Source organism: Ictidomys tridecemlineatus, chromosome 12, assembly GCF_052094955.1.
Source record: "Ictidomys tridecemlineatus isolate mIctTri1 chromosome 12, mIctTri1.hap1, whole genome shotgun sequence".
Classification (NCBI taxonomy): domain Eukaryota; kingdom Metazoa; phylum Chordata; class Mammalia; order Rodentia; family Sciuridae; genus Ictidomys; species Ictidomys tridecemlineatus.
In genome coordinates, this window is record NC_135488.1 from 69061515 (window position 1) to 69089074 (window position 27560).

At 38.6% G+C, this 27560-nt stretch overlaps 2 protein-coding genes across 3 annotated transcripts in view; one reads left to right on the forward strand and one right to left on the reverse strand.

Annotated features, from left to right (window-relative positions):
* Positions 1 to 27560, reverse strand: part of LOC144368963 (uncharacterized) — a 187532-nt gene that overhangs the window by 120313 nt on the left and 39659 nt on the right. Inside the window, exon 2 of the mRNA XM_078027905.1 lies at positions 1917 to 2059. Coding sequence (XP_077884031.1) covers positions 1917 to 2059 — 143 coding nt within the window. The remainder of the gene's footprint in view (positions 1 to 1916; positions 2060 to 27560) is intronic.
* Positions 1 to 27560, forward strand: part of Sertad2 (SERTA domain containing 2) — a 109671-nt gene that overhangs the window by 19793 nt on the left and 62318 nt on the right. Inside the window, exon 2 of one of the 2 annotated variants that reach the window (XM_078029112.1) lies at positions 21989 to 22065. The exons of the other annotated variant lie outside the window; for it this stretch is intronic. The gene's annotated coding sequence lies outside the window, so the exon portion shown is untranslated. The remainder of the gene's footprint in view (positions 1 to 21988; positions 22066 to 27560) is intronic. 2 annotated transcript variants of the gene reach the window in all.

Sequence of the window (27560 nt, forward strand, 5' to 3'; positions counted from 1 at the left end):
GTGTGATAAGCAAGAGAAATGAAGTTATTTCTATTTTAAAAATGTGCCAACCCAAGTCCAGGGAATTAAAAAGTCAGTAGTGGCAATGGAGTGACTGAAATATAGGCCTTCCAATCCCTGTCTTAAATCTCTCTTCACTGTTAAATAACTTCTTTAGAATAGTAATTATTAATTGTTCTGTTCTGTTACTCCCTCTCCCATCTAAACTATGTAGGATTATGATTTATGAGTTTTTTTTTTTCCATTCAAGACATCTGTGCCTTAAAATCAGATAGTCTTGCTGCATAGGGAACTCCTAGACAATGAGACACTCCACTTCCCTGCCTCTGAGAGTCTTTGGAAACATCTAAGCATTAAATCTACACTTACCAGCTTAATTGGGAAGATTTATTAACAAGATGATCCTGCTGCTCATTTGGCTTGTGAAAGCTACATAAAATTGAGAGGATGAATGATTGAATTATTGTTGTTAACTGGAGGAGACAAAACCAACATGAAAGGACTGTTTCATTTGTTAGAAATCAGAATTTTGTTGGGGGAGAGGGAAGAGAGTTGAAGAGCTACTAATTAAACTATAACTTGTTCGTTTTATAAAATAGTTGTCTTTCTCAAATGCCCACTTCTGGCTCATTTTCAGGCAGTTACAAAAAGTGAAAAAAAAGAACAATTACCTTCTAGGTTTTACATAGCTGCATGTATGGTTTGGGAATACTTCAGGTTGAAGGTAATGCTTGGTTTTCTGTTTGTGACTCGTGAGTTAATTTTTCAAGGTGACATTAAGAATAGGCAGAAGGAGCTGGGCATGTAGCTCAGTGATAGAGAGTATTTGCTTAGCATGTTTGAGGTCCTGGGTTTGGTCCCCAGTGCTGCTGAAACAAAACAAAACAAAACAAAACAAAACAAATAAACAAAAAACTATTAGGCAGCAAAGGTGTTTAGGTAAGTGTGGATTGACCACAGTAAATTACACAGACCTTAACTTCTTTGCTGAAAGCCCAGACTCCCAACAAGCTTACCTAATTTTGAGGCATATGTTTAGAATATGCAAATTAATATTTATTTTAGTTTTCTTTGGACATGAAATATTTAAAAAATAAAATTCTATACATTAAAAAAGCAAATATAATTTTTAAAAATGAAACTTTTTAAAAATATTTTTTTAGTGGTGACGGACCTTTTATTTATATGCGGTGCTGAGACTTGAACCCAGTGCTTCACACATGTGAGGCAAACACTCAACCAGTGAGCCACAACCCAGCCCCCAAAAGGAAACTGTTTTTGTTTTATTTTATTCTGTGCAGTGACTGTAACCTTGAGCCCTAGGTCCTGTACCTGCCAGGCAAGCTCTACTACTGAGTGTACCCCTCTCCCCAAATAAACTGCTTTTAAGAAGTGCACTCTGGCACATAGTAGGCACTCTAAAAGGAATTTGAAATAAAAACATGATGATCATAAGTTAACTATATTAGCAATCTCAATATACTAGCATCTATATAATACTTGAGTAAACCATACCCGAGAAATAAGTACATTTGGGTGGGGGAAAAATAAACTTTATTGAATAACTTGAAACAAAAGGATGTATGTTTTGCTTTAATTTTTTTTTTTTTTTTGTAGTTGTAATGCTGAGAATCGAACTCAGTGCCTCACATATGCCAGCCAGGCAAGTGCGCTACCGCTGAGCCACAGCCACAGCCCTATTTTACTTTTTAGTTCATTAAGTGGAAGAAAAGTTTTGCCTTCAAAAGATTGTACCACCAGTTTTTTAAAAATTATAGCAGGCTGAAGGAATAGAGGTGAAGTGCATGAAACCTGCAGCAACAAAGAAAACAAGTCTCTGCCTTGTCACCGTCTTTCGCTTCTTTCTGTGACAAAGAAAAAGGAGCCCGTAACAGCTGCCAGCCAAAGCCTCTCACTTCTGCTCTGCCGCGAAGGTCTCCAACTCTGGGGCTGCCGCGGGAGCAGAACCGAGTGGCCGGTGCAGCGCGCGGTGCAGACTGCTCAGGGAGCTGCCTCTGAAGGGAGTGGCCGTGCAGTGAGCAGCTCGTGCAGCGAGCGCCTGCCGAGGAATGCAGTGCAGAAAGCAGCCCCTGCGCCACGGCTCTGGCTCTTCCCCACCCCTGGCCTCGGAGCCCACACTCACTGCTTACAGGAAGGGCAGCCGGGGTTCTCTCCGACCAGTTAAAGTTAAAAAGAAAAAAGAAAAGATCCCCCAAAGGTCTCCCCTTATCATCTTACAGCAGTGGACTTTCTCAGCCTCCTGTGAGGTTGTTTGTAATTATGAACAAATAGTAGTAAGGGCGGAGGTCAGAGGCTGGCTATTGAAGCCAGGGCGAGGGCAGAGAGAGAGCCAGGTTGGGCTTTGATTGGCAAACTGTCTTGCTATCCATTCCACAGTGGATGTAGTAAGAGCAGAAAACAAAGTTGGATTTTAATTTTAATTCTTCATGAAAGCTCTAGCTTTTTATTTTAACATTTCAGAGTTGGTTGAAAAATACCTCTGGGGCAGGATGGTTACAAATAATCATGGCACCTTGATTTGTATGCAGCATTGTGTTTCTAATTGCCCTAATGAGCATTCTCTTGTTCAGCACCCACAGCCACAACTACCTTGTGAAGTATTTATTGTCTTTCCCATTTTAAAAATGATAAGCCAGAATTCTAAAGTTAGGACTTGTCTAAGGGCACACAGTTTCTGTGCAGGGCAGCTGTCCTGCTCCAGTATTCCCTTCACTGTGCTAGGAACCAGCACCTTGATAGCATCTAGCTTTCTGGTCTTCACTACTTCTCACAGAAAGCCACAGTCCAAAAACCACCGTAGTGACCATTTCATGTAGTTTACCATAAGAACAAACACATCATCAAAGGGCCACTTCTTGATTAACTTTGACTTTAATTATCAAACAAAGGAAGAGGAGCCTTGTTATTTCCTACCTTGAATCAGAATGGTAGTGCAAAATGAACAGTAGAGATTATTGAGTTTTAATATACATTTTTTAAAAACTGGAGTTAAAGCCCTTCATAAAGAAAGTGAAACTTCTGTTAGTTACAGAAACTAGGGCCCACTTCCTCAGACTAGACCAGTGTGTTCTTTCAAAGGACACCTCCTTCAAGAGGTCACAGCTTCATCCCCAAAGCTAATTTGACATGAGCTTTTAACAGACATTTCTGAGAATCTATGCTGTGCAAAACCCTGTGCAGCCAGCTATGCAGGCATTTAGGATCCAGTGGGAGACTTAATCCAGGGGAGAATGTACCCAGGGTTGTGTTCAGCCATTTAAAAGACTCAGAATGTTACCATTTGACAAATTTGGCCTCAGTCCTCTGGAAACATTAATGAAGAAGCCCTTTCTTATATGTCCTTATGTGGCCTCCCATTTGGACAAAAAAGTGATGATTTTGGCCACTTTGGAAGTTTTAGAATAATGCCACACAACCCTGAGAAATTTCTTTTTAGGCATTATCCTTAGATGTTTTAACTGAGAAAAGTATTTATTGCCCATGCCTTGTTATCAAAGCTTTGCTAATAACATTTAACTCCTTGGAGTAGATTTTCAAAGAGGTAATGGTGAGCAAACCACATGCATCATGGTCTTCCCTGAGCACTGATCAGCTGAGAACCTGGAGGGCTTTTCTGAATATACCCATGATCAGCTGGGCAGTCTCCAAATCAGGTTGAATTGAGAGAGAATGCAGAATGGATCACAATAATTATTAGTGTCATCATATGAAAGAGATCACCTTACCAACACACACTCATAGAATGGCATATTAACCTAACTTGCACCAAATTAAACTTGACTTTCTCAACAGTTGCTTCCAAAGCTGAGCAAACTGCACTGTGTAAATGGGACATTCAGTGCAGTATTCTGCAAGGCATGCTCAGGATACACAAAGGCAACTGGGTTGTAAGTTTCAGACAAACTAGCCTCCAGTAAAGCAGGTATGGGAGGAGCTGTGTTGTAGTCTTAGAGGAAGAGAAATTTCTCTTTAACTTAAAACACTGTATTCAATTTCCTAGTCTCTTGGCTTGGATTGTACTACCTCTGTGAGTTCCAGATTTTACTTTTTAGCCAACCCATCTTTTTATTCTCTTATATTTCTGCATCCAAGTCCTTGAACCACACAAAGTAGAACTTGATTATAATCAGGTGGTCCTGCCCTTGCGCAATTCTCCAGGGCAGTTCTCCAGGGCCTAAGAACTAGATGGGATGATTTGGGGTTAACTTAAAAAAAAAAAAAGGCATCCCTTGACAAAGGTCTGTGAATTACCTTTTTGCCAAACAAAGTGTATCTTACTGGCTTCAGATTGGGCCAGAGAGAAGAACAAAATATTATAAATGGTGCATACATGAACTTTGCTATAAAGACTTTGAGGATCCTGCCTCTTCTTACCATGTTTACCCCCAAATGTCCTTTGTTTCATTATAGTTGTGAAGATCAAAGTTGATATTCAACAACAATCTTTTTTTATATTTGTAGTTTTTTATGAATTAATTTTGTCTCTTACATGGTCAGTGGAGGGTTTGTCTGTAGGTTTTAGGGCAAGAACCTATTTGTTGTCCCTTGGAATTGAAATTTTTAATTCATTAACTCTGTCCCAAGACTGTAAGAGAAGAACAGGCATTGTATATTTCTTTGATTGAAAGAGTCAGAAACTTCTGAAAGTAATTTGGGAGAGAACTTAGACATAAAGGATCTCAGAACAAGTTGTCACCAAACTATGGGAAGGGCAAGAATGCAGCTGACCCCAGTGTGGCCAGAACTCTCTTCATCTTTCATCTCTGCCTCCTTCTACATGCTTGATCATCGAACCCAGCAGCACTTAACCACTGAACCATATCCCCAACCCCCCTTTTTTTTGTATTTTATTTAGAAACAGGGTCTCACTAAGTTGCTCAGGGCCTTGCTAAGTTGCTAAACTGGCTTTGAATCCATGATCCTCCTGCCTCAGCCTTCCAAACCACTTGATTACAAGCATGCTGTAGCTTGAAACATAGCCACCAGCAATTTATCATATAACTTCTGTCACTGAAATGTTCCCTGGACACCAAATTAACAAATCATAAGAAAGGAACTCATGATTAGTATGATCGGTTGTCCCTCTCTGTGTTATTCAACAGGGGTGAGGGAGGTGGGGTCATGTAGAAACATGGTGAAATGGGTAAAACACTCCAGCATGTATGTGTAATGCAACATGCTAGCCTCTTGTGCCTTTAAAAAGTTGGGCTGGAAACCCATAGTAAGAAATACATTTTGCATTGGGGTATACATATACACAAATTTAACTGGAAAAAAATTGTGAAGCAATACTCACTATGTTCCAGGCATTCTAATATTTTCTTTTGTATCACATTGTAGTTCATTTTTAAATAATGCTAATTGTAACCTGCCTCATTGATTTCATGACTCATTGATAGATAATATGTACAGTTTGAAAAATGCTGTGTGAGACATTAAATGTAGCAGTTAAGCTCATGTTCAAAAGATATTTGGGCATGGATATTTATTGAGTCTTGTTGAAGAACTATCTTACATTCTAGTAAGATTCTAGGGTCTCAGAGGGTGACAAATATGAGATATGAGTGCCCTTTCCCGTTCCCATAGTGGATGTGCCAACACTTCCTACTGAGGGGTATTCTGGAGCCAATTCCTCGACTCTTACAAATTCCTCGACTCTTACAAAGTAAAACAAGTGCCATATGTTATCAGCCCCACTCCCCTCTGTTTTGGATTTACCTCTTGCTGAAAAACACTGAAATCTTGTGGATCTAGAAAATTTCCCAAAGCGCTTTCAGTTCTCTCTTAAAGTAAAACATCAACATGACATTCTTGAGAGCATTTTTATGGCAGCACAAAATGCAACTTTGCTGATTATGGTAATACTGTGAAAGGATGGCTGATATCTTCACCTCTCCAGGACACTGTGGAAAAAACTGAGGTCCCCGGGTTTTGTTTTTTTTTTTCTTCTGTCAAAACATTTGAATCTGGGCTGGGGATGTGCCTCAAGCGGTAGCGTGCTCGCCTGGCATGCGTGCGGCCCGGGTTCGATCCTCAGCACCACATACAAACAAAGATGTTGTGTCTGCCAAAAACTAAAAAATAAATACTAAAAACAATATTCTCTCTCTCTCTTTCTCTCTCTCTCTCTCTAAAAAAAAAAAACAAAAAAAAAAACAAACAAACAAAAAAAACATTTGAATCTGTAGTCTTCCATCTCTAGAGTTAACATTGAAAGATTCACATAGAAAATTGGTAAGGATAGTGCAGAATAACTTTGAATGAGACATAACAATGCAGAGAGGAAGCGTTCCTTACTGCTGACAGCCAGAAGCCCATCAGGATCCCAAATGACCAATGACCATGTAGTGCATCAAATCCAACTGTGAAATGCAGCACAATGCAACTTTTAGAAGATAATACTTAGGAAAGGGAAGGACTTCACAAACAAAACACAAAAAGTACTGGTCAAGGAGGAAAAGATTGATACATTTGACTGCTGTTAATGAACTTCAATTCACCAAAAGAAAGAAAAGTATTATTACACACATCACAGACAGCTCATATTAGGAATATATAAAGAACTACTGGTGGGAACGTAAACTGGTACCACATGTGAGCAAAAAGGCTGGCAGTGTCTAGTAAACTGGGAAAAGATAACCCTACCATCCAGCAGCTTCACTCCTGGGTTTACACCCAGAAGCAGCAGTTCCGCAGACCTCTGATCTCACTTTACACTTGTTTTCCTTATATTTTAAATTATTTTGTGGTTCTGGGGATTGAACCCAGGGTCTTGCACATGCCAGGCAGGCACTGTACCACTGAGTTACATCCCCAGCCCCTATACATTCTTAAATATTATTGAGGACCTCAAAGAACTTACATTAATATGGATTATATCTATTGATTTCTACCACATTAACAATAGAAAAACAATTTTAAATATCATATATTTATTACATGTTAACATAAATTTTAAAAATTTTTCTAAAAGTCTATTATCCTTTTAAGTTTTGTTTTGAAATCCCCGCCCCCTCCCGCCCACGCTGTAAGACCTGTGCTCTAAGTTTTTAAGTTACATCATTAACTTTGGTTTGGTGATATGAAAACCACACTGAGAAGAGCAGAGCCAACCTTTGGTGTTTCCCTCTTTGTAGTGTACATAGAGTTTATTTGTTGAATCTTTTCTCCTTTGGGGCTGTGGTTCCTTCAGCTATATTACAATTGGGGTGCATTTTTTCCCCTTGTAGTTACTGACATGACTAATGATGAAACTTTTTTTTTTAATCTAAAACTTTATATGATATTTAGTTATTTGAGACTCAGGAACCTTGCCATAGAAGCTGTACCCATAACATCATTTTCTGGAAAGGGAACACAGTAAAGAGTGACTTGAGCAAGGACACAAAGTGGAGAGTAAAATTCTTAACTTCCCTTCATGACTTTCCTTTTATAGTAAGATTTCAGCATGGCCATATTATCTTTGTACACTTTGTCTCATTGTATCTCTATCACACTGTGAATTAAGCATAAAGGCACTGATATTTCCATTTTATAGATAAGAAGAGTGAGGCCCAGGAAAGATCAGTGACTTATGTATAGCTATTTCAGTAGCAAAGCCAGAACTAGTGTAGACTTCATTCTAGAATTCACTACCCCCCCAACCTGGTTTAATTGTAAGTAATTCAAGATAGCCATCAAAATCTGGACCTTTTTATTCTTGAGTCATTGGCTATCTTTCTGGAAGCCATGTGTCCCCTCCTTGGGTTTCTACTAGCATCAGCCTCATCCATTGTGCTTCCTTATATTCTGAGGCTTGGCATGAGAACATTTAGAAGACCACAGAGATTGCATTCTATTTCAATTTTGTCTTTAGAGACTGAGTCCATTGAAGTGCGCATTCTACGTTCTGAGTATAGGCTTCAACATGCACCCAGGTGCCGTAAGCAGAGCGAGTGTTTATTCTCCATTTATCAGTTATCAGGATGACTGGAAAGTAGGGCTGCAGATGAAGGTGGTTAGCTTTCAGATGGACCTGATCTCCCAATAGGCATATTTCCTCATTCCTTGGCACTGGTTCGCACACCAGGGTTGTGCATGCAGGAGTACAGGCACTAAGAGAAAAGAATCACTCCAGCATGGTGGAATGGTCAGGCGAAGATCACTGAGGCTCTGCAGTGTGTGTGGAATGGTGTCCTCCAGAGTTCATTGACTTAAATGGACACATGGTCTTCACAAAGCAGCCCAGACTCTCTGGCAACAGAGTGAGGAAATTAGAAATAAGGGCTGCTTTTATTGTTTATCTTTTTTTTCTTTTTTTAAGTATGGTTTACCTTTGCTAAACATTAGCATCCATCCCTGAATAAATGAGAACATTTTGGGATATTATGCGACTCGTATTTCACAATCAGAATCCAGATTCAGTGAATACTTTTCTCATTAAATCCTGGGGTATTATTGTAAGCATAAGGTCTCTTTTTAAAAAATAATTTTTTTGGTTGTTGATGGACCTTTATTTTTATTTATTTATTTATATATGGTGCTGAGGATTGAACCCAGTGCCTCACATATGCTAGGCAAGTGCTCTATCACTGAGCCACAACCCCAGTCTCAGCATAAGGTCTTAATTCAAGTGTTTCACAAATGAAATATAGCAGAAATCTAATAAATGAATCTGCTAATTGTGCTTTTCCTGATGCATTTCAAATAGGGCAGTCTCTAATTATAAGCAATCCTTCATACAAATGGCTGCTGCTCTTGCCCCAGTTTCCCCTTCTAACCAGGCCCAGATGCTGCAGCCGCAGAAGACGCTGGCTCACAGAGAATTGGAGGGTCAGAGTGGAGGAAGGAGGGGAGAAAATTACTGAAACAGTCCCTGGAAGCAGATCCCAAGAACACAGCTATCTGGTCCTACTGTGGTACTTTCTTGCCCTCTAGCCCACTACCATAGTTTTTTTTTTTTTTTTAAATCCTTGTCATATGCCACTAAACAGAGTAACTCATTGTGTATGTGTGTGTGTGTGGGGGGGTATCATGGGTCTTCTTTAATGTTGGCAAAAAGGTTATATTGTAAAGCATAAGCTTTGGAGCCTGATCTTTGAACTTGAAATTGGGCGTTACCACTTCCCAGCTGTGTGACCTTTGGGCAGATTGCTTCACCTTTCCTGTCAAGTCTGTTTTGTCTTCTGTGAATAGGAATAATTATACCTGCCTCCCAGGGTTTCCCTAAAGATTAAATTAAGACCTGTGTACATGTAGTGTTCATGACCCCATGCCTAAAACATAGTAAGCTCTCACCAAATAGTAGTTCTTATGGTCTGTGAAAACCAAGAAAAGGTTCACTGATGACCCATAGGATATAAATTATTTTTATGACAATGTTTTTTTTTCCCCCCAAATATCTAACTCTACTTCCTGGAGAAACTGATGTAGGGTGGGGGTGAGGGGCACAGTAGGAAACTTTCCTCATGGAAGTGCTAGGGAAAGGGCAGGCCAAGATGGGGAACTCAAGAGATTTTAAGCTTCATGTGGACCTGGGAAATGGGGAGAGAATTCTAAGGTGGCAGTGGGTGCATTCTGCCTGCACTGAACCACATACTTGTTTTATGGACTCGGATTATTAACACTGCCTTCTGGCTTGCACATTCAATTATTGGAAGAGCTTAAATAACAAAATACCCCATGCTTTGGGTCCTGCCCAACCAGTCAAATCTGAATCTCCAAGCGTGAGATGCTACCATACCTGTAGCACCTCAGGTAAAAAGTGTACAACCAGGGGAAGCTCATGAGTTATGTGTGTAGTAAATACACTATTTAGGTCAGCCTGGAACTCTACTCATTTTGACTTTTACACACACACACACACACACACACACACACACACACACACGTATGTAGTTTTACCTTAACCAAATCTTTTTTCTTCATTGATTCAACAATCGTGAGGAGTACAGAAGAGATGATACTGTCAGTACTTTTGAGGTGGAGGGAGATTTATGCACAACTACAGAAATTTCCAAGGTAGCATGAATGCCAAGTAGAGATGTAAATTATGATGACAGTTAAGAGGAACAACATGGTATTTTGTTAGTTCTGGCAGGGAAGGTTTCTGAAGGAAGGTATTATTTGAACGAAATCTTCAAGAACAGATAGGACAAGAGACAGTGAGGATGAAGGGGGGAAGGGCATTTCAGAGAGAGGGAATGTGTGAGGAAAAACTTGGAGATGACATCGTTCAGGGTTTATATGGAAAGTAATGAGTGGTTCTAGGTGATGGTAGCAGAGGATGTTAAGGGGATAAATTATAAATTTAAAGGGCGAAGAGTATACGAACCAGATGGGGAGAGACCTGAGGTTCATGCTGAGGAATTTGGCAAGCTGATGCAGGAGGAGTTGAAGAGGAAAGTGATATGGTGAGAACTGTGGTCTAGGAAGTTAATTCTGGTGGTAACTGAGAGAGGAGTAGGATCGCGTGTGCTTCCATGTACATATGCCTTCCCTGAAGAAAAGAGGCTGTGTGAAGTCATGAGGGTCAGGTGGTCAGCCATGAACTGTGGTGGTTGGGCCCACATGGAGAGAATGGGAATGGGAGGCAGGTGCTTGGTCAGAGGACAAGCTCATTCTTCAATTTGACCCACCATTATCCAGTGTCTACAAGTTATTCTGCAAGATCTATGTTAGCCCAATTCAAACCACAAGTTTGGATTATTTCTAAGATGCAAAGGTGCAGAGAAAAAGCTGGACAATTTTTTTTTTTTGAAAACTACCCATTGAGTCTAGAAAATTGGAAAAATTGTTCAAGATGAGGTGTTTCCATTGCAACCTTGCTCATAACTATGATTCTTCCTTGATTATTTCTAGAATAATCTAAGCAATCACCATTTCTCTGGAAACCATCTGAGCTCTTTCTTGAATCTTATTCTCCCTTTTTCAGGCATTTTTTATCTAATGGCTAGATAAAACCAACTTAGAAGTACAGAGTAATTCTTTATTTAGAAATAGGAAGAGTTTTGTTGTAAACCAATTTATGCAGCTGCAGAACTCTGATATCCAGAAATCAAGGAAGGAGTATGGGTGTGCATTTGCCCTATTAGCCCTAGACTCAGAGTCATGGGAGAGGAGAGTGATTTATGCCATTTCCATTTAATATAAATGTTAAGGATGAGAAGAAAGGCTAATGTTAGTGCTGCCTTAGAAATGAGATTAATTAGGCAGAACCATACATGGTTAATCAGGGAGATTAAGGGGAGGGAGGTGGCTTTCCCTTAGGAAGTTTCCTCTGCCTTAAAGAAAGTAAAAAGTCAATATAGATATAAAGACAATAAAAAAGACAATAGAACAGCATTGAAACTTTTATTTAAAAAAACGCAATTGCAACCATTGAACTGCTTTTGAAAAACTTTTGTCATTTGCTTATTCCATGTATGCATGTTTTTAAATAATATATAATGCATGATATAAATAATACCCATATAATACTGTATGCTAGAATATGCATTTAAAATATAACAATATTTTTCTTATATTTTTATATCATTTTATATTAGAAATTTATTTACTATTGTAAACATTCTATTATATTTATAAATTACAGTTTATCAAGTCATTCTCTAATGTCAGATTATTATATTGTTTCTTTTTTTAGGTCCTAGACAAACACTGCATGTTGTATCTTCCACAAATGCCTTTATTTCTCCAAAATAGATTATTTCTCCAAAATAGATTCCTAGGAGTGAATTTATTGAGTCAAGCCTATAATATCTTTATAGTGAGTGTCACAGTTCCTTCTGAAAATACATTCTCATAATAATGAACCCAGAAATTATGGAGCTTTCTTATTTTACAGTTTTTTTTAATTTCAAATTCTCTTAAATTTAGCATCTCACAAATACATCTTCATCTATAATTTAAGTTAAATAACTCAATTCATTAATTTATAGTTCTCTAAATAAGCTATAGCCTTTATTATGTTTTTTAAAAACCTCACAAATTATATTCTTTTTTCTTCAGTATTTCCAAAAAGCTTATATCACTATTTTGTTAAAACTAGAAATCTCTATAAAATTCTAAGTTTTCTTTTCTTCATAAAGTGCTAAGTCAATTAAATCATATTTATATATTTAGTATGTTTCAGAATTTTTTTTTCATTTATAGCTTTTTTTTAAAAAATTACTGCAACATGGATAAAAAGGTGAAATTCATTGTGGTATATTCATATAGGTACATAGGAAAGTTTGGCCAGATTCATTCCACTGTTCCTCCCTTTTCCGTTCTTCCTCCGTCCTCCTCAATCCCCTTCCTCTACTCCACCAATTTCTATTTTCATGGAATCCTGCCCCCCCATCACATGTGCACGCACGCACACATTTGTTTTTTTCTTTCTTTGTTCTAGCTTCTGCATATGAGAGAAAACTTTCAACCCTTGACTTTCTGGGTCTAGCTTATTTCACTTAACATGATGCTCTCCAGTTCCAGCCATTTCAGCAAATGTCATAATTTTATTCTTCTTTATGACTGAGTAAAACTCCATTGTGTATATATATTTTCCTTTAGCCATTTGTTTGTTGATGGATATTGAGGTTGGTTCCATAGCTTACTTTGAAATTTTTGATGTTTGTACATACAGAAAGTTTGAGATTCTATTAATTTTTAAAAGGAACTGCCTAATTTTTATTTGAGCTGGTAAATATAAATCTAGAATATTAAAGCATATTTTTCTGTAAACTGCAAGTCACTTTGTGTTCAGGTGAGTCTTTTTCCGAGGATTTATTTTCTGTGCATCTGATATACAGCTTTGTTAAGACTAAAATAAGCCCTGTGGCCTACAATAGCCTTCTAGCCAGTCAATCTCTGCCGTACTTCTCTTTCCCCTCCAGTTCATCCTATTCATTACTCCCAGATTAATTTTCCTAAAACACGGCCTACTGGAAAACCTTAATTGACTCCCCATTTCTAGATGAATTGAACATAAACTTTCACCTTAGCATTTAAAAACTATAACAGAACATGCCTCTGCAGGCTTATGAGAACCACTGGCAAAGACATCAGTGTACCAAGTTGCTCCTCACCTGTACCTACTAGTCAGTCACCTTGAGGGGAGGACCTGCTGAAATCCCACTCCCTTTTAAAGCTCCCCACTAGCCTGAAGTGCTTTGCTCTGGACCTGGAAGTGGTGGACCCAGCCTCATGTGCTGACAGACAGCGCCATGCTCTCCAGCATGAATGCAGGCCTCTCTCTGCTTAGGCTTCTGCCTGTAAAATGGGATCAAGCAGTATCTTGTGAGAACAACTGCAATTATGCAAACAATAATAATTGGTACAAGGTAAGCTCTAAACACATGTTAGCTGCTATCCTTGTGTAGAAATAATAGTAGTAATAAAATCACATGCTTCATTTTCAGTCAGATGTGGGCTCAGGTCACAACTGTTTTTCTTCTCTCTAGATCTTATCCAAATTGCCTAATTCTTTGACCCTCATCTACAAACAGGGCTAATAATAAGGTTAACTTATTTAATATGAGATGTAAAATCGTTAGCACATTGCTACCTAATAGACACAAAATCACAGCCAACATTTTAATATGTACCAGGCAGAGTTCTAAGCTCTTTATTCTTTAACTACATTTCCTTTCAATCCCAAGAGGTGGTACCACTAATATCATCATTTTATGAGGAAGAAACTAAGACACAGAGAAGTTCAGTGATTTTCTCAGGGTCCCACAGCTAAAAGCCACAGATTTCAGACTCAACCTACAGACTCCAGAGCTCACTCTTAACCTGCGCTATGATGTAACGTCACATTATTATATTGAATTGCATTATTATCGACTTCCTTTATTTCCCCACATCTCTCCTGTCAACACTAGCTCCCTTAGGACTGTGGGTAATTATTTCTTTATGTCTCCTACAGCACCTAGCAAGTACTTCATATGTTGAAGACATTTAACAAATAAGTGCTCAGTTGAGCATAACAAACATACCCATTTCTGACACCTGGTCACAGGTAAACTACTGCTGACTTTCCCTTCTAGGCAGGTGTCTTCTGGCAGACAGTGTTCTACCCTCAATTTGGAGGGCTGTGATTTGCCCACTTAGCTACTCTCAGGAGCCTCTTCCCTCTGAGCTTTGAAAGTCTGTGTCCCCAGGAGGGCTAGAGAAGGAGGAGGCACAGGACTTGGGAGGAACTCTGAAGTACCAAGCATCTGGAAGCAGCCTGGTCAGCTATGACGGAAGGAAGAGCCTGGGCCAGGTAAGAGATGGCTCAGGGAAGGCAGGTTTAGCCTCTACCCTTCCTCTGTGACTGGGCTAGGAAGAAACTTTACCCCTGGACTCTATGACAGTTAACCCTGTGGACTGTGTCATTCCAGAGAGATGCTGCATTCTTTTCCCAAAGACATGGCCCTGTTTCACTTGCTGTCTTCAAGGAGTCGTTTCTGAGCTGATTGTCTTCTGTGTCCTTGTGCATTCTACCTGCCCCGTGAAAGTGCCATCACATTCTCCTCCTGCTGCCACACTTGTTTCTGTGGATTTCATGATTATCCCTTAAAACAAAACAACAACAAATCTTTTTATTCTAGCTTTCTCCAAAGGAGAAATTTAGGTGTGCATCATTCTTTATTTTATTGCTTATATTCTGAAAATTTGGAGATTTAATCACAATTCCTATCTTCCTGAGTAATCTGAAATTCTGTATTACCACTGTGATTGCTTTTCTTTTTCTTATTTTTTTTAGAGAGAGAGAGAATTTTAATATTTATTTTTTAGTTTTCGGTGGACACATCTTTGTTGGTATGTGGTGCTGAGGATCGAACCCGGGCCACACACATGCCAGGCGAGCGCGCTACCGCTTGAGCCACATCCCCAGCCCCAGTTTTTCTTTGACATTGAAACTGATTTATTTTTTAAAACACTTTTTTCTTATTTCATATTTTTCTTATTACACAATATATTCATTATAGAAAACTATGTAAAATGAAGAAATAATATGTTAAAAATAAAAACTAGGCTGCATTTTGCTAGATACTCACTTCGAACATTTTGATAAATGTACTTCTTTTGTTTTTCAGTGAACATAACACCTTTCATAAAATTAGGCTCTAACTGTGCATACTACATCTTAATTTGCTTTTATTGTATGATTTACACATATTATTCTTTGACTTGCTTCGAAATAATGGAAATGAATGAAAAGGAGACTTTATATATTGCTGACAATCAACATTAGGCATTTATTATTAATACATTTCTTAGGACCTAGGTAGCCTTTTGTCCAGACTCCACGTAGGTGTCTATCTCAGTTTTTCAAAGAAGAGTAATTAGAGAGAGAGAGAGAGAAAGAGAGAGAGAGAGAGAGAGAGAGAGAGAGAGAGAGAGAGAGAACATGCTTAAAAAGGGAGTTTTGAGGTGTTTTGAGGTGGTTTCCTCTGTGGATGGCAGGCACTGGCCTTCACTCTGCCATTTGAGTCCTGCTAATGAAAACAAAGCTGGCTTTGGGCTGTGCACTACTGTATGTGGTACTTGATTCTATATGCCTTGGTTTTCCACATGCCTTGCCAAATTGGTTTCCTGACCATGACCTTGTAGTTCAGCATTTCCCCTTCCCTCCACCCGTTTCCTGCCTTCACTTTTGATCATTAGAACTTTTTTTTTTTTTCACATGAATCCCATGGTAGTAATGTGGTAGCCAGATCTGCAATCAGGAGACCCCACCCTTAGTCCCCTGAAATCCTTTTTGGAAAAGTACATTTTACAGTTCTACACTCAATCAATGTAATATGAAACCACCACACTTTTTCTTTCTATTTTTCATCCAGATTTTGGAATAGAGTAACATTTTTCCTTCATTAATCTTGGCATGAACTTTGCTCTAGAGTGTTTTCTACTCTTACCTGTGTGCATGTGACTGCTACATCTTGTTCAGCCCTGACCTCTCCCCTCTGCTAGAGTTCTGTACTTCTGGGTACTTTTAGGATGTCTTCATTTAAGTATAATGTTATCTGCTTTAAACTCAACATGTCTTAAATGGACCTAATTATCTTGCATACAAATCTGCTTCAGCTGCTGCTTCTTAACCACTCCCCCGCCCCTTTCCTATGGAACCCAATACTTTGAGTCTCCTGGAGTACTATCAGAACTGGTAAGGGGAAATAGTAGTGACCAGATGCAAAGAGAGTATGCAGAACTTGACAGCTTTCCAATCACTTTGAAAATATAATGAAATAAAATGCCAATCACCTAGCTATTAAAATTATAAAATACCTGGGGTAAAATTGGGAGTTCATAACCCACTTCAATCTAATGTATGAAATATGATAGATATGTCAAGAGCTTTGTAATGTTGTGAACAACCAATAAAAAAAATTAAAAATTAAAAAAAATTATAAAACACCTTGGAAAAAATTTAGTAGTAATTTTGTAAGATGTATATTACAAAATCACTTTTGCTGAAGAGCTAAATACATACAGAAGAATATATTCCCAGATGGGAAGGTGTCAGTATTCCCAAAAGTGGTCTGTACATTTATGCGATTTCAACTAAAAGTACCAATGGAATTTTTTTTTTTTTTTTGAGAAGGGGTCTCATTATGCCCAGGCTGGTCTTGAACCTGTGAGCTCAAGTGAACCTGAGTAGCTGGCACTATAGACATGTGCCAATGTGCCCAAATTGGAATTTTTAATAGGATTTAATAAGCTGATTCCAATAGCCCTCAAAGTTTGGAATAGTCCTGACAAGTAGGAAGGAAAGTATACTGAAATCTAAAACATTATGGTGGGTTGGGGCTGTAGTTCAGTTGTAGAGCACTTACCTAACATGTAGGAGACCCTTCACTCCACAGCATCACCAAAAAAAAAAAAAAAAAAAAAAGGACAAACAGATCATTAGAACAGAACAGAATAGAATCCAGAAAAAGACTTTAGAACTAAATTTAATATATGATAAATATAGCATTTAAAATCAGGAGGAAGTGGATGGGCTGTTTTGTAAATTAAGGGAGACACAGAAAACACTGGCAAGGCCTTCAGGTGCCCGCATGCATGGTGCATCTCTTGGAGCACAAAATCCCTATGACTGGAGAGCAGGAACTAGGGGTGGTGGGGAGACAAGATAAGGGGGTGAGCAAGGGTAAGATTCATGCATCCTAAAAAGTCTGGGCTTTTATTCAAGTACCTTTTTCATCCTCAGATTGGTAAGAACTATTCTCTCATATTTTCTTCCATGTTCTTTTATACTTTCTTTTATTACATTGAGATCTTTATCTGGAATTTATACCTGCTCATTTTATGAGGTATGGATGCAACTTTCATTTTTCCAAACTAAATAGCCTGTTGTCTCAACTCCTCTCCCACAGATTTTAAATGCTGTTTTAAATGTCATCATTTGTCAAATTCTGTTTCTGAGCCTGTTTATGGACTATCTTCTGTCCCATAAATCTGTCTAGTCCTGTGCCTAGGTTAAATGCATACCTTTCATTAGTCATAAGTAATTGAGTGACATGGTGTATATGTAGAAAGATTGTCCTGGCCAGGTAGGATTTTGTTCCAGTAAAATTGAAGCAAGAGATAGTCTCTGCCTGAGCTGAACTGAAGCAGCTAGGGTGGAATGGGCAGAACTTGATGCTTTCTGAGATAGGGTAAATGTAGGGAGAGGCCTGAAGATCAGGATGATGCCCAGCTTTCTGGCTTTGGAAACTGGTTGGATGATGGTTGATACTTTTCACTGAGAGAGGAAGTGGACCAGATTTGAAGACAGTCAGGAAAAAGAGGCTTTGTTCTGGTTTGGGCATGTTGAATTTAAAATTTACCTATGAAAGTTTTCAGAGAAATAGACTTAGGCAGTTTAATTTGTAGACCTGAATCTCATTAAAGATCTGGGTAGAGAAGCATCAGCATAGAGCCCACAGTTGACATCATGGAGTAAATGGAAGAATATAAGGAGAGTGTGTAAGTGAACAGGGAAGGATGGCAACCTGAGGACCACCTGAGGGAGCAGAGAAGGGGGAAAGGTGAGTGTAGTCAATTTAAGACGTTTAGCTGCAAAGGGAAGAAAGACTGATACTTAAAGAATGCACGGAGCTGAATGGTTTTTTGAAGGTTTTGTTTTGTGTTGTTTTAGTGGAAAAGGCTTCAATATTCTTAGATTGATGGGAAGAGTCCAGAAGAGGAAAAGGAAATAATTGATAGATCCTGGTTCCCAGAGAGGCTGAAAATAAGAGCCCCAGAGGGGTTGAGATGCACAGAAGGAATACATGTGTAAGTCACTTTATCAGGTAGGGGTCAAGTTAAGAGAGATGGCTTCTGTTTTCTCTGTTAAGTAGGAAAGAGGGGAGATGTGGTAGAATGAGGGGACTGAGGAAAGTGTAGAGTTTGAAATAGCGCCACCTGTGGAGAATGGAGAGAGCAATTCACTGGCCTGGCATGATGTTTTTGGACATGTGGAATTTGAACTCCAGGATGCAACATCTGTGAAAGGTGAGAGTCAGGAGCTGAGGCTAGAGCTCAGGTTTGCATAGAGAGATTTGGAATTATTAGATTCCTTAAATTAATGAGTCAGTGGGAAATGAACAGTAGGCAGAACAAATGGAATCAGAGAGTTTCTAAGCAAGGATCTTGAAGAGGAATAGTAAAAAAAATAGAAATATTTATTAAGTATTACATCACGGTGACCAAGAGGTCCAAATAGAAGGGTGAATTCATGAGTGGAGTCAATGTGGAAGAGTAGTGGGTTTGACCCTAGCTGCCCATTTGAATCACTTGGGGAGCTTGAAGCAGGTGACCGTGCCTCTGCCAATCCAATAGGAATTAAGTTGGAACCTATGGGTATGGCCCTGGCATCTGTATTTTTCTTTGTACAATGAACTTCAAATCTGTAAGTAGGGTGTAAACTAAGAGAGACAGAGATGGAGTGAGAAAAAGTAATTAGACCTGGCAAGCAGATCATCAGTGGCCTCAGGGAGTACAGTTTCAGTCCAGTGGTGAGACTAGGTTATTCCAATTTGTCGAATGGGGCTGGGAGAGGGAGGGGGCTCAATGAGGATACAGAGTTTAGTGGTGAAAGTAAGTGGAGAGAACTGATGCTGCGTGCCCCTCATCTTTCTTATAAAGTTACATGTTATTATCTGCTACAGACTGTGAGTGGAGTGTGGATCTGTTTGAGATTTTGTGGAGAGGGAGGAAAATGAAACAGATGCTATGAGGAATACAAGGGACTGCAAAGCCACAGCAATGACCTTGATGAGCAGGAATTGCATTCTGTAATTATCTGGCCTCGGTTAACTCTGTTATTGGAATAAGGCACACAGTGCTAATGCATGTAGTGCAGTGATATCTAAGGCAGGGGACAGGTTTTGAAGTTAGCATGTAAGGAAAAATTGCATTTGGTCAAAATTGCTCTTATAAATCTCATAGGAAGGTGCACAGTGGGGACCGACATTCCATCTCCACAGAGAGCCCATTTTCCCCAGCTGCAATGGAATCATCTTCTTCAATTGAGCACAAAATGAAATAGTTGACTTGCATACAACTAATGTTATATGAAAAATGTGACTCTCTGCATTCAAATCACACTCAAGTTAATTAAATACTCTCATTAAGGAGAAATACTTGTGTCTTTAAGAAGGGGCACTTAAGAACTGAAATCGACTGAGGGTAGAAAAGAATGTTTTTTTGTTTCTAACTTCTAGGCATACAATGAATAAAAATGAGAATTGCCTATACTATCTAAATTATTATTTTCAGCTTTCCTTTTTAAATTGGGCATATTGGATTTGATTAAATTAAATGCATACTGATGTAGCTCACACCACTGTATTTTTATTTCTTGCTTGTCCAAAATTATCTTTGAGAAAGTATGATACATTTGTTAAGAGCATGGGCCCTGGCTTAAATCATGTGGGCTTGAATCATAGTATGTGTGACTGTTCGTGTTACTTCATCTCTCTTTTCTTCTGATTTCCATCTATAAAGTCAATTTGAAAACAGTATCTGCCTCATAGCTTTGTTATGAGGACCAAGTAAGTGCAAAGCACTCACTGATGTTAGAAGTGACTGTTATAGTAGTGGTGTGTGTTGATTTGTAAGTGTGATTTGACATTAGACTACAACTTACATCACAAGGTCAGACTTTTACTAGAGCTTGGGCTGTTGCCCAAAAAGATAATCTTGCCTTTCCAATGGAGCCCAGATGAAAGAGCTGCTGGCATAAGTTTGGATTTTTACTACTAAAGGGGTCGGGAAGGGGTGCTTATTTATGATTTAAAAAAATTGAATCTGCCCAAAAGAGATCTCTCTCAAAACTCAGAACAAAACAAATACACCTATCAGACACAAAATTGTAGTCTTTGGACTAAGATAAACAATAAATGCATTGGGATATAGGAGATTCCTAATAAACGTAAGATCGATGGATTGTTCCTACCAAAATCAGTGGTGCCCTATGTGTTCAAGGCAGACTCTTTTAGGTGAAGTGATATAAGTTTGCCAGATTTAGGCTTCATGAGTTATGAGAGCAAAAGCGAGAAGACAGGGAGGGGAGAGAGAGAGGATTTATTTAAAAAGAGCATCTCTTTTGAAAAGGGGCAATGAAGAGAAGTCTAATGATGTGTTGATGAAATTAAAGGGTGGCTAAAGATGAAGTGATAAAATAGTAAAAAGAAAGCAGCTTCATTTTGATAGAGTGGGGGAAAACCCAGTAGATCTAAGATTAGAGCATTTTTAGTAGTAGGCTTTTCATATCTGGTTTTTGCAGTGGTCCCTTGCAAATGTGTAGTAATTACTGGCATAAACTTCTCATTACCACTCCTTTGAAGTATATCTGCCCTGTTTGCAATTTTTTTTTCAGAATAAAACCTGTAGCTGATAAACATGTCCACATTTAGAAATTGTCTATATGAAAAAATTATCACACTTTGACTCAGAAAATAATTAGACCAAGCCTCCGAGCTCTTTGAAATAATTGTACTATATAACCTATGTTTAGAAGTACCTCAGAGAATTAAAATTCATTATTCTCCATGTTTAAAAAGTCAGAACCGGGCTGGGGATATGGCTCAAGCGGTAGCACGCTCGCCTGGCATGCATGCGGCCCGGGTTCGATCCTCAGCACCACATACCAACAAGGATGTTGTGTCCGCCGAGAACTAAGAAATAAATATTAAAAAGTTCTCTCTCTCTCTCTCTCTCTCTCCCTCCTCTCTCACTCTCTCTTTTAAAAAAAAAAAAAAAAAAAAAAGAAGTCAGAACCACAGTGAGTTGAATGACAAAAAAGTCATAAAACTTAAATTTTAGTTGGCTGGTTCCATGGCTATTCCATAGCATTACAGTATTGAAATCATTTTTTATCCTATAATCATATAATAACTAATATTTCTGGAGCATTTTTTGGCTGTAAATTGTCCTAAATGCTTTATATTTATTAACTTCTTTAGTCGTTGTAGCTCTGTGAAGTAGAGTTTATTGTTACCCCTACTCTTTAGATGAAGAAACCAAGGCACAGAGAGGGTAGGCCTTCACTAATATGTGGCAAGCAGAATCTATATTCTTCTGTGCCTCCAGGCCTTTACCACTGGGCTAGAGTGCTTAGGCTTGAACACACATTCTGAGATGGAGTTTAATATGCTTGGATTTCCAGATTTCTTAATTTTTAAAGATGAGGGGAGAGTTTACAAAATTAACTTGAATTTATTGTACTAATTATGGTACCCTTGCAGAGAGTTGCCTGTTCCTCGGATTGTAAGTTCTTCAGAATCTTATGGGCCACTGAAACAAAACTTCCAGCTGCTCTGGTTGTACTGTTTACTATAAGGCCAATAACATGGGTGACGTTAACTGTTCCTGGTAAGGATACTACTTCCACATTACATGCCCAGCGTTTTAAATTACTCCTTTTTTTTTTTTTGCTTGCAGTACTGGGGGCTGAACCCAGGAGTGCTCTACCACTAAACTACAACTCCAGCCCTTTAATTTTTTTTCTTTTTTTTTTGTTTTGAGACAGGGTCTCACTAAGTTGCCCAGGCTGGCCTTGAACTTTTGATCCTCCTGCCTCAGCCTCCCAAGTCTTTGGGATTACAGGTGTGTGCTACTGTGCTTGATTTACTTCCTACTTTTTAAATTGATTATATGTCTGAGGATTTGGGAATAGGTAGTGAGTGAAGATATTAGAGTTTTCAGCAAAATAAAGAGATCTTTTAGGACAAAAGAATTCCATTTCATTTGGATGTGTTTTCAAGTGTCTTTTTGACTGGGCAGAATTGATGCAATGATCATTTGAACAGCTCCTGGTGGCCTTGAACAGTTCTTTCATAGTTCCTCAGATGCTTTTGCTTTTTGTGTGAAATTCAGAAGAGCATCATGTATAAGATAAAACAAGTGATTTTCTTAGGATGTGTCACCTCCATAGCTGATCTATGTCTGTTTTTTTCTTAGGTCCTACCCCTCTAAATGAGAAGGGAGGATTTTATTCCCTGTTAGTTCAACTTGGTAAAAGTTTAGGCTTATACTACCATAAAGAACAGATTAAAATTATCTTATGTTTTAACTGAATCCATATTATATTTTACTCTTTTAGAAATTGTCCTAATTCTTTGTATGTGCCTCCATGTGTGGTTTTTCTTATTATTTTGTCTAATTATAAAGATAATTTATGTTTGTGTAAGAGATACAAATCATAAAAGTATATCCCACCTCCACCAAGCCCTCCACTCAATCACTGTCTTAAACAACAGTGGATAAAATCATAATACAGATTGCTTTCTGTTATTTTCTGTCATAGAAATCTTTCCATGTTTTGAATAGCAGTATAATATTCCAATGTGAAAGGATATATTATAATTTATTCAACAAACCATATTTTCAGGCATCTGTGTTGCTTTTCATTTAGACTCTTGTAAGCAGTGTGCTTCTGGGAACATCACATATACTGACATCTTTGCACACTTTTCCATTTTCCTCCATAGGATAAGTCTGTTTGGAATGGGCTTGCTGATTCTAGCAAAATATATAATAAAACATTTTTATAAGTTGCTAGTGTGTTTCGGTGACTGTACTGGTATGAGCTCCTACTATCAGTGCATGAGAAGGTCTAGTTCATTATACCTAAATTTCTTCTTTCCTGATATTATTTATTCATTATTTTAATAATTATCAAATACCTACTACATGTCAGGTGCTATCTTTTCAATGATTCAAAAATGTTTTTTGCCTTCTTAGGATTTATTGTTTTGAAAGGCTAGGATCTTTCTAGGTTTTTGTTTTGTTTTGGTTTTGGTATGGTGGATTGAATCAAGGGGTGCTTTGCCACTAAGCTGAATTCCCAGCCCCCTGCCGCAACCTTTTTAAAAAATGTTATTTTTTGAGACAGAGCCTTGCAAAGTTGCTGAGGGTCTCACTAAATTGCTGAGGCTCTCCTTGAACTTGCATCCTCCTACATTGACCTCCCAAGCCTTCTTTCTGTTGTTTGATCTTTAGTTTTTTGGCTTGTTTCTTTTTAAAATCTACATGTATTTTCTTCTCATTTATTTTAATTTTTATGTGTCTATTGACTAATAGTCGTCTTTTGTGAATCACATATTCATATAGTTGTTTTTCTGTAGGTTTTTTTTTCTGATTTTATTACTATTTTTAGATTATTATGTAGTCAGATTCTATCTTTCTAGGCAGGCCTCCTCCACCCTAAAGATCATAAAATTTGTTTGCCCATTGGACTAGCCAAGGTTCTTGGTTGCAAAAACAGAAACTGTGGTCTACTTAAGCCAAAAATGGTATTGGGTGCTCCCAGCATTGCCAGGAAGGCTGGAAACAAGGAGTCGAAGGGGCTGGGACCTGTACCAGAGGAGACGGCAGGGCAGGGACAGGCTGGAATTGTGAGCCTCTTCTGCCCTTGAACCTGGCACTTCTCAAATAATATTTTCAAGAAGACAGTTTTTCCACCGTTCTTCATTGTTTTCAGGGTGTCTTCATTTTTAGGTGCATTATCCCCCTGTGGTTAGTAAAGACAGGCAGAACTAGTAGTCTTACTGCTTTAGTTTCCCAGGCAGAAGGACACTTCCTAGCAGATGATTGTATAAAGCCTTGGTGGTGTTTGGTCTCATTGGCCTGTTTGGAGACTTGTGTGTCTGTGAACCAGTCACTGTGGCAAGAGGGGTGGAATGCTTTGATTGGACAAACTAATGTCATATGTTTGTCCCTGTGATTGTGCTGGGAGTACAATCAGCTGGACTGAGAAAAAATGGGAGAGGAACTTCTCAAAGAAAAGCAGGGTGTTATTGTAGAAGAAGGGAAATAGATGCAACAAAAGCATTAGCTATCATCTTTGATTATAGTACCTGACATGTTTTATATTTGACTGGATTCTATAATCAGTAGTGCAAAATGCCACTTACTAATTTATTGTTTTAGAAAATTAAAATGTAATTTTTATTAAATTATTCTTTTTCAACATACATCAATCACTAGGGAGATGAAATAGTAAAATCCCTATACAGAAAGTAAGTCTTGTCCTTCATTTTTAAATTAGTGTACTGTCTGAGAGAAAGCTGTTTGGAGGAGTTACTTCCTTTTTTGTTGACTACAAGGAACATGAATTCTTAAACGTGCAAGATTCATACTGGGTGAAGATGTATATTTTACTAAAAGCCCAGTGTAGTGTTATAGGCATGTTTGGAGGTCTAGACTGTAGCATATACTAAGAAAGCCAAAAATATAAAACTGAGAAAAAGAAAATCACCCTCAATAACATGCCATAAAAAGTTACTGCTGTGTTATAGTCCTGCAGTCATTCAAAACAGTTTCCCTTTTTGAGTCACAACTTGTTCAGTATATTTTCTCCTATGAATGTCAGTAATATATCCTTTAACAAACAGAAACATATCAAGAAAACAATGTAGTATATGAAACAAACATGGGTTTTTTTAGAGTCAGACAAACCTGGGTTTCAATCTGATCTTTAAAATTTTACCTTTACCTTAAGAAAGTGTTTGTGTGTGTGTGTGTGTGTGTGTGTGTGTCTCTCTCTCTCTCTCTCTCTCTTTTTTTTTTTTTTTTTTGGTGCTGGGGATTGAACCCAGGGCCTTGTGCATGCTAGGCAAGCACTCTACCAACTGAGCTATATCCCCAGCCCCTTAAGTGTGTCTCTCTATGTGAAAAATGACGTGATAACTATTACACAAATTTAAGGATTAAATTATGATGTTTGCATAATAACAGTATCTATTATTATTACAATTTAAAATTATTATTTGGGAGAAAATAGCATTCTTTTGGAAAATCAGTTGTGTCAGTTAGCATATGCAGAGACAATTGTGTGTCTGAAAGAAGCGGTGCACATTTCCAAACTGGGATTTATTTATTAATTTATTGTTGTGGTTCTGGGGATGAAACCCAGGGCCGCATATGCCAAGCAATCCCTCTACTACTGAGCTACATCCTTAGCCCTGGGATTTTCTTTTTGATATCTGTAGATTGGGGATAACTATGGTAAGCCTGTAAGGCTGACATACCCAAGATAGGCTATGATGTGCTAGCTTGGATCTTTCTACACTGTTCAGGGATCTATGAGATGTGGTATTTGTGTGCATTTTCAGGCAGAACAGCCATGACCCCAAATGCCTGGTCACTGCCCAATAGTCTAGGCCCCCAGGAACTAAATGAATCCTCTTTAGAATAGTTGCCCATTCTAGCCCAGCAGGCTTTGAACTTGGGGCCACACTATAATTTGATTAACACTTTCACTTATTGATGGTCTCATTTTTTTGGCCCTTTGCAATTGGATGACTTTTACAAAGGCTTTATCCTTCAGGCAGAGCATATATTTGTTGTCTAACTACAGAGTTTAGCATTGAATAATTTTATGACAGACCACATTTGGCATGCTTAGTTATTCAGGGAATTTTCAAAGAACCGTGGAGGGACTTTTTAGTCACACATCCTCTGTTCTTAGTCATCTATTCCTTTTATGGTAGTCATTAGCAAATATCTCTCAACCTCTTCTATAATGTTTAACAGTCAGTGTAAGCTCTCTGTAGTGTTGGCTATTTTGAGCTCTGTGTACTTAATTATGAGACAGTCAGCATATACTTGTGAAAACATAAACTAAATGTTGGTATATTCTCCACATGGTTTCTTTTTACAGAACCACACTTGTTAATACCCACATTAAACTATTTAGGCCATTAATTAAAATATTTTTCTCTTCTATGCCATTTGGGGTATTATCTCTTCTCTCCTTCTCTTGTACCACTTACTTAAGTGTCATTGATTACATTCAGAATTAAGGAATAAGAGGACTGAAGGCCAGTGTGATTAGGAGGTTTGCTTTACTGCACAGGAAAACCAACATGTCTACGTTCTGGGACGTCAGAAACACAGTTTGCGTTTAACTGCTTGACCCTGGTGGCCTGGTCAAATTCCAGGGTTGCACCACTGCATTGTGCCTTCCCTAATACCTAGTAAACCCAGCTGTTTGGCTGACACCTATTCTCCTTAACTGCTAAATGCTGTTTTTAGGCTGTGCTCTTATAAGAGTAGACCAGAAGAACTTCTTGTACCTTTTCTAAAAATTTGATAATTTTCACTCCAACTCCTTCTAACTTCTGCTTTCTTCCCCAACTCATAGACACATTTCCCTAAACATATTCATAGTGTGTCTTTTTCATACACCTAGAAGACCTTGGACTCACAGCTTTAAATCAACACTGAAGGTAATAATTAAGGTAAGAAAACAAGGATTTGGGTTGATGAGTCAGATAACTGGTAGGACCTTCCTCCGGATCTCCAGCACAGTATTGTATTACAAAGTGCTCTTCTAAATGTCTTGCAGGCCCATGACTCAGCATATCCTGAGTGAAACTTGTTGTCTTTCTCCAGCCCCTGGCTTCCCCCTCCAAATTCTCTGTCATGGAACGCTCTCCACCCTTTAACCAACTAACCTGGAAGCCCGCTGTCTTCTCTACACTCCATATCCAACCCCCCCAGCCCCTGGGAGGGGGCAGTAGACCCTGGGTCCCTTCATCTCCAGCAGATGCCCCAGCAGTAATAAGCAGGTGCACCATTCACCTTGGTGGGCTGTCCCACCATCCCTGCCAGGTGACCCCAACCAACTCCCGGCTTCATCTTCTTCCACCACCAAGTGCATTTTATGTTCTAACCTCATCAAAAAAGTCTCGGTGCCCTCAACACACTTTGCCATTTCATTCCCTTGTCTTAATGAGCTCATTTTTGTGGTTGCCTTTCCTTGTTTGTACATGATGAAGTTTTATTCATCCTTTAAGCACGACCCAAATGTTATCTCTTCCTTGGCCTTGCTCTGCAGAATTAATGGTGTTTCCTTTTGTGACTTGAGAGCTTATGCTTCTAGCTGCTCTGCTGTAGTGAACCAGTAAATCTCTGCTGCTCTGGAATTAGACACCTGGGTTGAGATCCCAGCTGTATGCCCACTGAAAGACTTTGGGTAGTTGTGAAAATCTTCAAGCTCTCAGTTTCCATTTTCCATAGTTTTGTAAGATGAACACAAGCCTCTACCTCATGAGGTTGTTATGAGGATTAAGTGGCAGAAAAAAGTACTCAGTGTT